The sequence below is a fragment of the Chiroxiphia lanceolata genome, chromosome 3, assembly GCF_009829145.1.
Source record: "Chiroxiphia lanceolata isolate bChiLan1 chromosome 3, bChiLan1.pri, whole genome shotgun sequence".
In the NCBI taxonomy this organism is placed as follows: Eukaryota; Metazoa; Chordata; class Aves; order Passeriformes; family Pipridae; genus Chiroxiphia; species Chiroxiphia lanceolata.
The window spans coordinates 50,315,448-50,328,602 of NC_045639.1; the positions used below are offsets into that span (position 1 = coordinate 50,315,448).

At 40.7% G+C, this 13,155-nt stretch overlaps 1 protein-coding gene across 10 annotated transcripts in view; it reads left to right on the forward strand.

Moving 5' to 3' along the window:
• SASH1 (SAM and SH3 domain containing 1) overlaps positions 1-13,155 on the forward strand; it is a 537,788-nt gene that overhangs the window by 491,053 nt on the left and 33,580 nt on the right. For all 10 annotated transcript variants that reach the window (XM_032683069.1, XM_032683074.1, XM_032683076.1 and 7 more), the window contains one exon: positions 276-377. In XM_032683069.1, coding sequence (XP_032538960.1) covers positions 276-377 — 102 coding nt within the window. The remainder of the gene's footprint in view (positions 1-275; positions 378-13,155) is intronic.

The window sequence follows — 13,155 nt, forward strand, 5'->3', positions numbered from 1 at the left end:
ACGTTTTACCAATGATAGTTCATCAAATTTCAGTATTTACAGATCTTTTCCTTCTAAGAAAAAAAAAACAACACTGATTTTTAAAACTTCTGATTCTAGGACAATAAGTGAATGTCACTTTTGAATAAGTGAGATGAGCAGTGCAAAAGTTCAGATTTTCCCAGTCGCACAGTGATACAGGGGGAAAAATAAAATTACGTTAACTCTTGGTATTTGATGAAGATTGATACCTTCTTGTCACTGGAAAATGTTCTCTCTGTCTTTTCAAATTTCAGCTGAAGGAGTATGAAGCCCAGCACAGGCAATCAAGTAATGTAGATCCTACAGAATGGCCTGATGGTTCTTACTCAACATTTGATGGCTCTTCCAATTGTAATGTAAGTACCTGTCATTCTGATATAGCTCCCCAGTATCATTTAATATTTAAATTCTTTCACTGAAGCACAGAAATATCCTGATTTACCTGATGATTTCCTAATAGCAAATGTATCACTGACCTAGTGATGCTATGTTCTGTCTGCAGAAAATCTTCAACATGCATTTTAAATCTTCAAACTCTGTTGTCATGGTCTTCAACAGTCTTATTGTATAATCTCTCTCTTTTCTTTTTTTTTTTTTTTTTAATCTGGCTCTTTGTCACTGAGCTTTTGAAGCACAAGGCAAAAATCTCCTTGTTACAAAATGCATAGAGAAGGGGTTTTAGGTTGTTTAGAGCAAAGTTTCACTTTGCTGATTCTCAAGTATAATTTCTCAGGCTTTTCTTGCCCTTGTTGATACGTTCTATATGAGGGTCTGACTAAGTCCTAGCTGCCTGCTGCCTTCAAGCACTTCTATCTCTGCATTTGGAAACTCACAGCCCAGAGTTTGCAGCTCTTGCCAGACCCATAAGAAGTAAGGCAGCTTTCCTCCCTTTTCTTTTTACTTCTGAGCTGTGTAGCTTCTCTATGTGAGCACCAGGCAGTCTCTGTGTCATGCCATACTGAATTAATTAATTTTTCCTTCCAGATATCTTCATTTTCACTGAGTAGTTTATTCCACTTCATTTGTCTAATTGAAAGTTCACAGATAAATCTTAGAGAAGAACACATTCGGCTGTCAAATTCAAGCTCCATGTAACCCATATAATTGAATCATAAGCTTTTGAGAATATTGATTGATTTATTTATTTTATTGTCAATGGAATTTCCTGCTTACTGCAGCAGACGGTTGGCTCCTCCTTCCTAAAAGAAAAAAGGAATGCTATATCATTTTCGGAGATGTTTAACATATTTGGTGGTAGAGAAAGATTTTCTTGTTTATATTCAAGAAAGTACACCCATCTCTAGTTAGATTGGAGCAGAGGGGAATTGATGTTGCCTTATACTATGTTCTGATATATCAAAAATATGCAAAGAATGGAGAAGGAAGGATCCTGGCTCTTCTGGACTGATTGTTTAGCCAGTTGAAAGATGTCTTGATCTTTTCCTCATTAGTATTTATAGCCTGAACTTTCCCTTCTTGAGGCCCTTGCCCAAGGTACTTATAGCATAAAATCCTCAAACTCTAATTTACCATGGTCAAATCTCAGAAGGATACTGAATTTCACTCTTAAATCTTCTGATAGTGGTTTATGCTTGTGTTGAAGTTAATGAAAGCTGTATATATCTCTGAGGACCAAACATGATTCAGTATTTCCTCCTTAATGGAATGAGAATCTTTGCGCTTTGAACCAAGAGCTCTGTTACCTCTCTCTGCTCTTCTAGTAGGATTTGAACCATCTTACCATCTTGCTGTTAACTTCAATGGGGAATCTCTATTCAGTCTTTGTAGATACCTTTCAAGATTTTTGCCCTCGCTCCTGATTTTTGTCATGGTTGCCTTTAACAGAAGCTGTGAAACTGCTTACCTTCAAGAGAAAAGCAGATCATCTGCAGAAATGAGACTTCATGTTAGAGCAAAATTCAGCCTGACTTCTTTTTTTGTGGACAAGAATGAAAGTAGGGTTAACTGGAGTGAAAGACTTTGGGCTGTAATTGACATACAAGAGGAAAAAACAAACGAAAGTATCAAATATGTCTAGAAATAGGGTGTGTTTTCACGCAGACTTTTTTGCCTAAGGACATCTCTATTAATCTGAAATTACCAGCTTTTGAGACAAGCAAAGATTATTCTGTTTTCAAGTCCTTTCTTTGCCAAATGGTTTGAGTTTCAGTGCCATTTTTGTGATTTGTACTCCATGAATTCGGAATCTCAGAATTACCCCACTCATTTTATATAGGCCATGAAGCAAAGATGGCTTTCCATATATTAAAAGCATACTGTTAGGAGCCTGCTGCCTTATAACCTCAAAAGACAATTGGAAATACAAGTCACTGAAATGAACATTTCTTGTTTGAATCCAAAGTTCTTGGGCAATGGGTCTTCTGGTTCTGTTTGCCTTTTTCTTTTTTTAATTTATTTTCTTTTCTGTCTTATGGCCAAATTGTTACTAGGCAGTTTTTAATGGAACAATGTGATCATAGTTGATAATTTTGTAAACAAAATAAAAACAAGTTAGAATCTAAGCAATGAGAGAATCAAAAAATGAAAGCAGATTGTCTGGAGTGTTTCAAGGTTTTAAGTACTCCTTTGCTTTCAAGTCAGCTCTGCCCACAGCATAAGAACAGCCCCCTGCAAAATAGTATCTGAAGGGTATATATCATTAGTTTTCCTTTTTAGGGAAAAAACATTTTAAAAAAAAACTTTTATAGCTATTATGTGTTTATAACTAACATAACTCATGTTGATTTAAAGATTTTCATTTTAAAGATTGATTTGAGGATTCTGTTTTCCAGGTTCTCCTCTTTTAAATTACTGTATCAGGAAATGGAATCTTGTGTTTCATATCCTTAACAAAACTGAACCCTAATGATGAAACACAAAGGGTTCAGAAGTAAAAGGGTCATCATTTCAGTATCCCAAGGGAGGCAGCCCCATGTCATTGTTCTTAAGAAACAAACAAACAAATAAAGGCCTTGCCAAGTCGGTAGGTGACTTGATTCTTTGCCATTTTAGAGCAGTTTGTAGCTTTCAGTCTCACGACTGTGGTCCCCTTGTTTCGCAACAAAGTATGCGTGTTATTTATTTGCTAATGTGGGAATGCAGTTGAAACTGTTTTTCTTTTTAGTCAGAAGTATCAAAGGTCTAAAACGCCTCATCATTTTCTTAAAAATTTATTTCTGAATATTTATGTTTCATCTCTGTTGGAATGAAGGCTGTTCACAGTAAAACTAGACAGGCTTTCATTGCCTCGTGCCAAGCATTGGGGTGTAAAGCAGGTGCAGATTACAAATGGATCCCTTTCTGGATTTTAGATAAGGCCCTATTTGTCCTCAGGAGTCAGAAAGTCCAGGGAAAGAGAGGATTTCAAAATTGTGTCACATTCTTTCTTTACACTGAGGTGCCTTTTATGCTTCTTTAAAGATAGAAGCACATTTGATGACTCTTGGGGGCTGCAATTCTCAGTTCATCTAAAATAGGACTGCTTCATCCACAGAACCCTGCTGGTATGGCTCCAGCCAGCTTGAAGCACCAGCATTAGAAGAAGTCAGTATAAATCCGTTCCTGTGCCCTCTGCTAAAAGACTAATTGTACCCATTGCTATATTTCATGTGGGAGTGGGGGAAAGGAGAGAAGCAGGAGGGAGGTTGTGATAGAAGTGTGTATCATACATGTGCTGCCACTGACACAAATCACTAATTAACTTCATTGACAGTTTCTGTAGAAGCAAGTTAAATGAAGTTGTAATTATCTCTGGACTAAACCGGTTAGTTGGTCTCATCTGGCTTCTGGTTTTTGATTTCAATTGGCAGATAATGCTCAGCTATCCAGAGCTCATGTAGCATAGCTTCCATGTAGCATAGCTGGCCTTCACCTGAAAGGTGCTGCAGTGAGCTGTGCCGTGCTTGTCTGACACCACCTCACCTACTGGACGTGCCACGAGCAGCCTCAGGAGAGAGGCCATAAAATTTATGAGTGCAGAGAACAAAACCAGCATCTCCCTCCAACAATACAGCCCGTAGATGGGCAGTGCTGTTTTAGTGTCCCAACACCTCTTTTCCCAGGACTGTTATACTACCAGTAGGAAACTGGCACCTCATTTGTTTTCTCTGAGCAGAGTGGCAGCAGTGATGCAGACCTGGAAGCATGCTGTGCGCATCTGTTATCTGCCGTGAGGCCGATGCTGGGGAAAATTCCCCTTATGTTGCCTCTCTTTTCCATCTTCTATTGATCCATTTTTTAACAGATGATGGTGCATCAACTCGACACAGCAACACCTCTAGCTGGACTGAGATGATCATTTGTTGCTCCTGTTCTTGCTATTATTTCCTGAAGAATTTTTTTTTTTTGCCAAGTGGTTAAATGGGGCTAAAAGTTGAAGGGGTGTGCAAAATTGGGTTTATGTTACCTCAAGTGTCAAAGACAGAGTAACAGATGATAATTGACTTTGAGTTGTAGTCTTTTCAATCCAAGAGATGCTGAAGCTGTTGAACCATGATTGTAACCGTGGAACAAACCTGACTCTGACAAAATACTAAGTCTGATAGAATTATCTCTGACTCACAGTAGTCATTACTGTTTTGTTTTATAAGTGGGAAGAATAAGAAGAAAAGAAATAATTGCAGTATAACTTCCATAGCATGCATTACCTCAGGAGTAAATCTAATTGTAATTACAGCAAATCCACGTTATTCAGGCTTATACTGTGTTTCAGTGGTTCAGTGGTTCATTTGTTAACATTATTACTGCTCATAATTCAGGACTGTTCATGTAAACAGGAAAAAGCCCTTCTTTTGGTATAGTCAGTTAAATTTGTTAGAACTAAGCTCAAAGTTGATGCATATTGGGAATCAGCATTGGGTATCAATGGAGACTGGGCTATTTTGAGGTTTGTTTTACATGAAACAGTAGTGTTTAGTTTGAAGCAATGTGGATATTTTGGGCATTTTGAAAGTCCAGTGTTACCTCTGTTTTTACTGTTATCCCAGGACTTACCATTTTTCATAGGCCTTCTTTTCCATGAAAGGCTAAATAGTGGAAGAGGATAGTTTTCTGTTTTCATTCTTCTTGGAGAGCTTGTTGCCCGCCTCCAGGCCCTGCATATTCTTTCAACAGAGGGGAGTTGCTGCTGAGCATGGCTGTGAATGAATGCAGAGCTTTCATCTTTGCTCCAGAGTCTAGTGACCCAATTTCTGTTAAGACTTCCTGAAAGGCACTGATGTACCTCGTTTTATCGGATGGTGTACTTTTAGTACTGCACAAATTCCTATAATACTGTCAGTGCTTAGTAACAGTTATGATGAAGAAAGAGCCTATAGTAAGACATGGCTTCAGAATGGTAGTGCTAAATTCCCACACTGAGTGCCTACCATGGGAACCTGTCCTGGGAGGCATTGGCTGCCCTCCTTCTCCACTGATCACAGGGATGGTGTCCAGCATCTCTTGGTGAAAGCTGGTAGCAGAAGAATTACAGCATATTTTTTACAGTCTTTCCCCTCTTTCTATCCGTGTGTAAGAACAGGATTTCCCATGGGTGTAGTAACATAAAAACCTCCATGAGAGAAATGCAAATTGTCATTACAGTTCCCAGGACACAACTCAAAGTAAAGTCAGTGCTCTGGAGCGATGATAGCAAAGCAAGAGGCCAGCAATGTGTTTTTATTTGGTTTTGTAGAACACAAGAAGTGTGTTCTATTAGTCTGAAATTTTCCAAAACGCTCTAGAATTTGCAGAAGAAACTGCTGCAAATTATTTAGGAATAAAACTGTATCACTTCTTTAAGTGTTATTTACCATTCAATATCTGCCCGTGTTGTTGACAGGTACAACTTAGCTAAGTGTGCTTCCCTAGTGGGACTAAACACTGTCACCACAGGACTGTACTGAGGAATTGGCATTAATGTAGCCCAAGTAAACCTCCTGCTTGCTGCCAGCAGGAGTTGCTCCTGTGGTTAGTCTGTCATAAGGTCTCTGAGAAAAAAATCTTCCTTCTGTCATGACTCAGAGAGCTTATGGTAATGCTCAGCCAATGGCTGTAATTAAGCATGTTCATAACCACTTCTGTTGATTCTGTTTGATTCTGTTTGATTGCATTCAGACAAGCCCTATTGACTTACTTTACTGCAAAATGTTTGGCCATGTATTTGAGGAGGATGGGAGATGGGGAGGCAAATTAATTTAATATTCATTCCAACATATTAGTTCACCATTTTTGCCTTTTGGGAGCTGCCTAATTTTTCTGCTTATTACTTAGAGGGTGGGGAGTGGTGGTACCAGCTTTTTCCTGTTCTCCATGCATCAACCAGCAGGAGATGCTATAATCCGTAATGTGGTATCCCTGCCCCCATTTTTTCTGAGACCAGGCCTATTAAGTTGGAACAAAGCCTTGCTCAGTTCAAGAATTAGGAATCTCAGAAGTTGTGTGTTTCACTGCCCTATTTGGCAGACCCAGGCTGAATAATCTTTACTTGTGGTACAATAGAAAATTTTAATTGCACTCCTGTCATTTACCAGTTGTTCCCCTTCCCTGATGCTGAAGTTTCCTTCCTCATGCTTAGGAGGGTAACATTAATACTTTAATGGTTTGAAAATACTGTAAGAAAGTAATTTAAGTTACTACACCCTGTACTAAAGGGCTCTCATTCTTTTCCTTTTTTTCTCTCATATGAGTTTTGCTGTATTTCATGTATTGCTCTTTCACCTTTGGTTTTCCAAGATGTCCAGAGGTGGGTTTCCAGCACCGGTGGTGTACTCCATTCATTAATAGGACAGCCTGTGCCAAAGAATAGGGATTCTCCCTGGACCTTCTTAGCCTTGCCAAAACACGAGATTCAATTGAAAGAGCCTTGTTAAAGACTTTTGTTTCCATGTGTAGAGGAGTCTGCAGGAGAATTAGAAAAGAATGCTATATTGTAACTGATATGAAATAATGTAATGCAGAGCTTCATTCTGCCACATATACCTATGACAAGTGGTACATGAGTATGGTTGTAATGTCATTAAAATTAATTGTGCTAATTAGTGAGAGAAGCACTTCACCATGTGGAAATGTGTTTGGCTTGCAGATACAAACATCAGCAATGTACTTCTCAAAATTAAACTAGAACCTGGAAACAGTTAACAGAGAGGAATTTGCCTAAGCAGCTATTCTAGTATCAAGACAGACCTCCTGGGAGAATTCAACTTTTATGCTCTCGTTACTTATGACAAATATTTCCCACTAATTTCAGCAAGCAGTGTCGTCACCAGCTAATGTGTAATATATCTCTCACCAAAGTAGCTGTTGGATGTTCCTTTGATTTTCTTGTAAGTAATCACAGACTGAACCCAGGCATGGTCACCTGGGAGGGGCTGACACTGCACATTTTAGACTTGCACAGTTCATGCTCTTGCAAAAGGATATTCATAACCTCTGTTAATTTTCTTTAAATATTTGAAGGGCATTATCTGTAACATCACGATATGATGCAGATTATCACATCTGAGCTTCACAGTTTTCTATAAGCAGCCTCTGCAAGGATTAGAGGTCTGTGAAACTTTCTTAATGAAACCCAAAACCTACAAACTCAAGTTGCAAAGCCCCAAACTTAGATCAGTTTCACTCATGGCCATGAACTTTTAAGGGAATCTGGGACACATTTCAAGGAAGTTGCTGTCATGTTTCACTTGATGTTGGCTGGTATGTTATTGAAACTGGAGAACACTAGCTGGTTTTATCTGAAGCTTAGAATTTTCCACAGAGCTTTACATCAGAGTTTTGGGGCTGAAGTAATTCAAGGATAAGAACCCAGCTACAACACACTAGTAAATCTAGCTTACATGAGCCCTAGGGAGTAGAAAAGCTGTGTATGGTCACTGGTACAAAGGTGGAGAAATTGCAAAAGGATATTTGACTGGATGGCTCATTAAAATCAACCAGTCACCAAAAGAAATAGATGTTTAGTTGCACTATGGTTTCATGATATGACTGATTTGGAGTGAATCCAGATTAACTGACTATTGATAGCATGGTCGTGAGAAAGGAGAATCTTTTCTTGGCTTAAAGAGGGTGCTGTTGTGATATGCCTTTGCTACTGCTTTTCACCACTGGATAGCAGTGCTTCTAATTAGTGGTGGTTTTGATCCATGTTTTCTTGTGCTCTGAGAATAAATGTCCAAATTTTGGATTTGTCTCGAAGTTTGGGTTTAGATACGGTTGACTATAAGAGAAGACTGGAGCATCTCAGAGTCTGTTTCTTAGGAAGGAAGATCTGAACCCAGCTTAGGCAGAGAAGTTGAAAGTCATGCTACAATGCTTCATAAAGCCACAATGTGGCTAATTCTAGATGAGGCTGGGGTTTCTGAATTAAACAGTGTTTGCCTTTCCAGTTCTTAGTGATGTTCTTTTTTATAGCACTGAAACCAAGGGGAAAGGACAAAAAATGTATCTAAGTTCACTAAGTTAAAAAACATTTAAGCAAGGTTTATTTTTCTGTCAAATTAGCCCTTTATAAAGGGAAATTCTCAGGGGGGCTTTTTGTCAAAATAATTAAAAAGTGAAAATAAAAAAAAGCCTGGTAAAGAGCTTAAGCTATATTTCCTATAGACACATCCTCCACTCTAGTGGTAGTGTTTGAGGGTCAGTCTTCATCCTGGCTTTGCAGAGATTCTCTGTATTTTTTTCTTTCACTGAAATTCCATAGACAGTAATTAAGGAACTGGAGGCCAGCAAGAGGTCAGCAAGCCTTCGTCAGTGAAAACAGGGATTGTTTGCCATGTACAACACTCCCTTTTTTCCTTGTGGTGAATAGAAGATTTGCTTAGAGCTGATGACTTATGCCTTTCTTGCAAGTTATGCAGCTAGCGAGTAACTGGGGGAATCAATCAGTGAGCAGAAAACAGCTAATTGAGTCCAGCATCACGCTTTTTTCTTCCTTACATATTCAGCTCTGGAATCAGAGCCAGTTTGGTGTCTGATAATGTAACTCCAGCGAAGAGGCATTTTGTGTGCAGGATTCAGAGCGAATACAATACTTAAGAAGAAGTGTCTGCTACTAAATTTTAGGGTTACGAAGCTGACAGCAGTTGAGGACTCAGGGGAAAATACTCGAAACTGAGCTTTAGGCCTGTAAATGCCGAAGCTGGTAAGTCACTGAGCATGTGGCATGATGTGGAGAGGATGTGTCTCCTGTTTCAGAGAGGGAAAAAGAGAAAAGGCTTTTGTGGTTATTCTTAGGCACAGCACAGCATGCATAGCTTTTCTCAGTTCTCTTTTTCCTTTCCTTGGGTTTTTAAGTTCTTTTCTGTTCTACTTTCCTGTCTCTGACTTTGTCCAGGCATCTTAAATTAAAAAAAAATTATGGGTTAGAACAGTCGGTTTTTTTGGCAGATGTAAAGCCTGTTAGAAAAAAGAAAGTACACGTGTAGCCACGTCTCCTGAAGGGAACAGTAAAGTCTCTTTGCATTTGCTGTATAGTTTGTAGTTCTGAGGTGAGCTAACCAGGACTGGGGAATGTGATGTGCTAAGCCCGTGAGTCTGAATGAAGTTTTTGCCCCACTTTGCTGAACAAGAATTGTCTAATAATGAAAAAGAATTGCAGCTTGAGCTTAATCAGATACTAAGAGATTTCCTTGTTTCTTAAATGGAAAGTTTCCTAGAGATTTCAGTTTGAGGCTGAACAATATATTACTGGGCATGAAGCGAATTGTAAAATTTTAACATCTCTCCAAATGGCTTCCCACAGCTCATGTATGGGGTTTTTTATGGAGCTGAAGCAAATTAATCAGTTATGATAGCTTTAACTGGATGTTGTCCTAGCATTTCTTACACATTTTTGTTGGGTCGTGGCTAGAAGGCTTTGCCTATTTTGTGTTTTTTAAGGGTTGTTGCTATAACCCTGAAGCCTTTCCAAACATAGTTCTGCCGAAAGCTAGCTACTTACTTCTGGTTTACATTTTGCCAATTAATTCCAAGTAGTCTAATAAATGTTGGTTTTCTCTGTGTGTGTGTGTTTGTGAAGCCCTAATTCAAAGAGGGAGGTCAGGATTGTTATTTCAGTGGCGCGTGAAATGGAATGGATGTTAGAAAGCAGCCGAGCAAGGCATGTGCCCTGCCTCCAGAGCAGGCAGCAGCAAAGAGCTGCATGAGAAAAGTGGGAGAAAAAGCAAAGAGGGAGCCAGGAGCAGAACTGGAGAGAGCTCCTTGAATGACAAAGTACATGTGCTAATTTCCTATTTATTCCTGAGCATAAGGCTTTTTACATATGAGATGACACAAAGCATGGCCTTTGGAGGTGCACAAGTAGGAAGTTTTCCAAGGTGAAGAGATGCTAGAGGTAGCAGAGGGGATTGATTTCTCCTGGATTTCAGAGCATCTTCATAGGTTTGTGGCTGCATTAGTTAACAACGAAGAGCTGGGCGGTGGGGATGGGCCTTGGCCTCTCTGTAGTTTTCCAGCCATGTGGTATGTGGTGGCTACAGTCCTCTGCATGCAGTTCTCGGTATTTCCAGATGCTGTTAATTTAGTCCCTGTTTCCCTGCAGTCCTTCGCACATTTGTGCCGCCGAGCTCTCCAAGCTGGCGGGTTTCCGCACCGTGAGAGCACTGCAGATGCAGGGATGCACTTGCTCCAAGCAGAGCCAGGAAAGGCGGCTCCGCCCAGCCAGCCCCGCCAAGGGGGCCCTGCAGGCTTTGCCTGGTCCCCAGCAGCCCGGCCGAGCCCTGCGGTCTCTTTCAACCAGCGAGGTTTTTGTGCATCAGCTTTGGCCAGTTTGTTATGGTTTAAGGCTGGGAAGCCAGCTGTCTGCAATCTGATGTAATGTTGCCCTGGAAACCAGAAATGAAACACGTTAGCATTCACCACAGAATTACTACATACAGCATTAGCCAAAGTAATTAAAAGTTGAGCCATATGGGCTTTCGGATGGAAAAATTTGGAGCAGAGGAGATGGAAGTTAAGTTGTTCCTGCTTGCAGTACTGCAAATTCGTTTGTTTTCCCCTTGAGGGCATGGGGAGAGACCTGTCTGGGCTGTGTGCGGGGGGGGCGGGGAGATGGAGGGGCTGTAGTTGTTTTACCAGCACGTTAACGATGCCAAGGCTTGGCCTGATGGGACAGCTCTGTGCCAGGGGCTGGGAGGCACTGGCAGAGGGGATGCAGCATGGACTCCTCCAGTGCCGAGAGCCTCTGGCTGAGACTTTTGCGGACGCATCGTCCCCTCTTTAACAGACCGTGTCTACCCTTCTGCAGTGCTGCAGCACGCTGAAGTGCCCATGAAGGGGGAAGAGGGCAAGAGGGGTCTGGCAGCTGGCTACATCTAAGCTCTGTGCCAAGGCCTGGCTGCTAAAGCTGTCCAGGAAACCATTTGCCCAGTCTGCCACGCTTTGGGGACGTTGGGGTGATTTTCCCATCTAAAGTCAGGGACAGCTACCAAAGAAAGCAATTCGGTCCCATGAAAGAGGGGAGGGTGGTGTGGGTCAGGGAAGTCAAAGCGTCGAAGTTCAATGATTTCCAAATATGTCAGTTATGGCCAGAATGCTTTACATTAGCCATAAAAGAAAGCATTGCTTGAGCTGGAAAATTAAGCTCTGTTTCCCATGTGCCAAAGTGGAAACTTTTGATAATTTCAAGGCCTTTCTTAAAAAAATGTTTCAAAAACAGGAAGCAAGTGAAAAGTAACCCTTTTTGAAAATGCTTTTATCTTCAAGGAGTCAGCATTATTTGACAAGAAGGTTTTCTGAGCAGCACCACCGGTGTAGTCACTGACATTTTTAGGCCTTTTTGCATAAACTTACTGGCCATCCTTTTTCTTTGTAGAAGATTTGTTTGTTACATACTACCTGATATGATAGGAAATAGGCCGCTAGACAGAGAGTGATCTTGTATTTTCATCTACCCATAAAACATGAGCTGTTCTCGCCTATCTGGGCCAAGCACCGGTGATAGGCAGGATCTGTTGCCGCCTGTGGAGGACCCCAGCTTAAAGGACACCAGGAGTCCAGAAGCATCGGGGAAAACCAACTGCCACTTAATTATGATGGGACTTTATGTATTTTGAAGTATGGTGGGCACTCTCTATACTACCTGCTGGGGTCTGGTGTCAGTACCTCGCACTGAGGCTATTTTGTCACTTGCTTTTGCTGCAGTAGTTGTGAATGCAAATGTCAGACATTGCAAAAGTTTCTGTTGTTGTTGAGTTTTCATAATCCTGAGGGGGCGCAGTTCTTTATCAGATATCAGTGGTGCAAAAGTAGGACTAGATGTTTATTCTTTGATGAAGCCCTTGGTGGGAGGACCAGGTATGAACCGTTCTCTAAGTCTTACAGAGCTCACGATTTCACGAATTTGCAGTAGTCTGCAAACCAAGGGTGTACAAAAAGTAATGATGGAAAGCAATGCTTTAGAGTAATTGCGTTTAAAATAAACATATCTTGAGTGCAGAATATGCATGATGGTTGCTTGCCAGGATGCACTTAATAGCCCAAGAAGTCTTGACTGAACTTCTTGATTACAGTCAATAATCCATTCATCATTTTATCTAAATATGTCTGTCTTGTTTGATGTGTCACCACGTTGTCCCAGGCATAATCCTTGAATTAATGCTCATCTTGTTGCTTAATTTATTTTTATATAAGCAAGCCTGGTACTCTTCTTTACAGCCCTATTTTTCCCAAAGGAGGATTATTAATTACCTAGCAGTTCGTACCCATAATAAATGCATTTGTGCAATTCTTGGATGACAGAATGGCTATTTCTAGTGCCATATGTGATCCATTCGGTATCCCTCCTTCTTTTGGAGTAACACAAGGTTTGTGGGAAATCAGTAATTGGTAGTGCCCTTGCAGAAAGTTGTCGAAGTTTGCTGTGGTGTGGTTCTGTGGCCCTTGTGAGGTGCATGCCTGGGAGGTAGGCTTTTAGAGCTGCCCTGGCTCCATTAGGCACTGTTTGTGCTTTGAGAGTGTACCTGTGCAACTGGTAATTGGTGTCTTGCCCCATGGCATCTACCATTCTTACCACATCCTGATATTTCAGTGCACTAGAAAAGTAGAAAGCATTTTTATATTTGGCCTGTTTTATTCATCCTCCAGATAAGCAGACAGCATTTTTGCTGGGAAGAGAGTGGCTTTTTTTTTTTTCTTTTTTTCTTGGCTTGCATCTGTTGG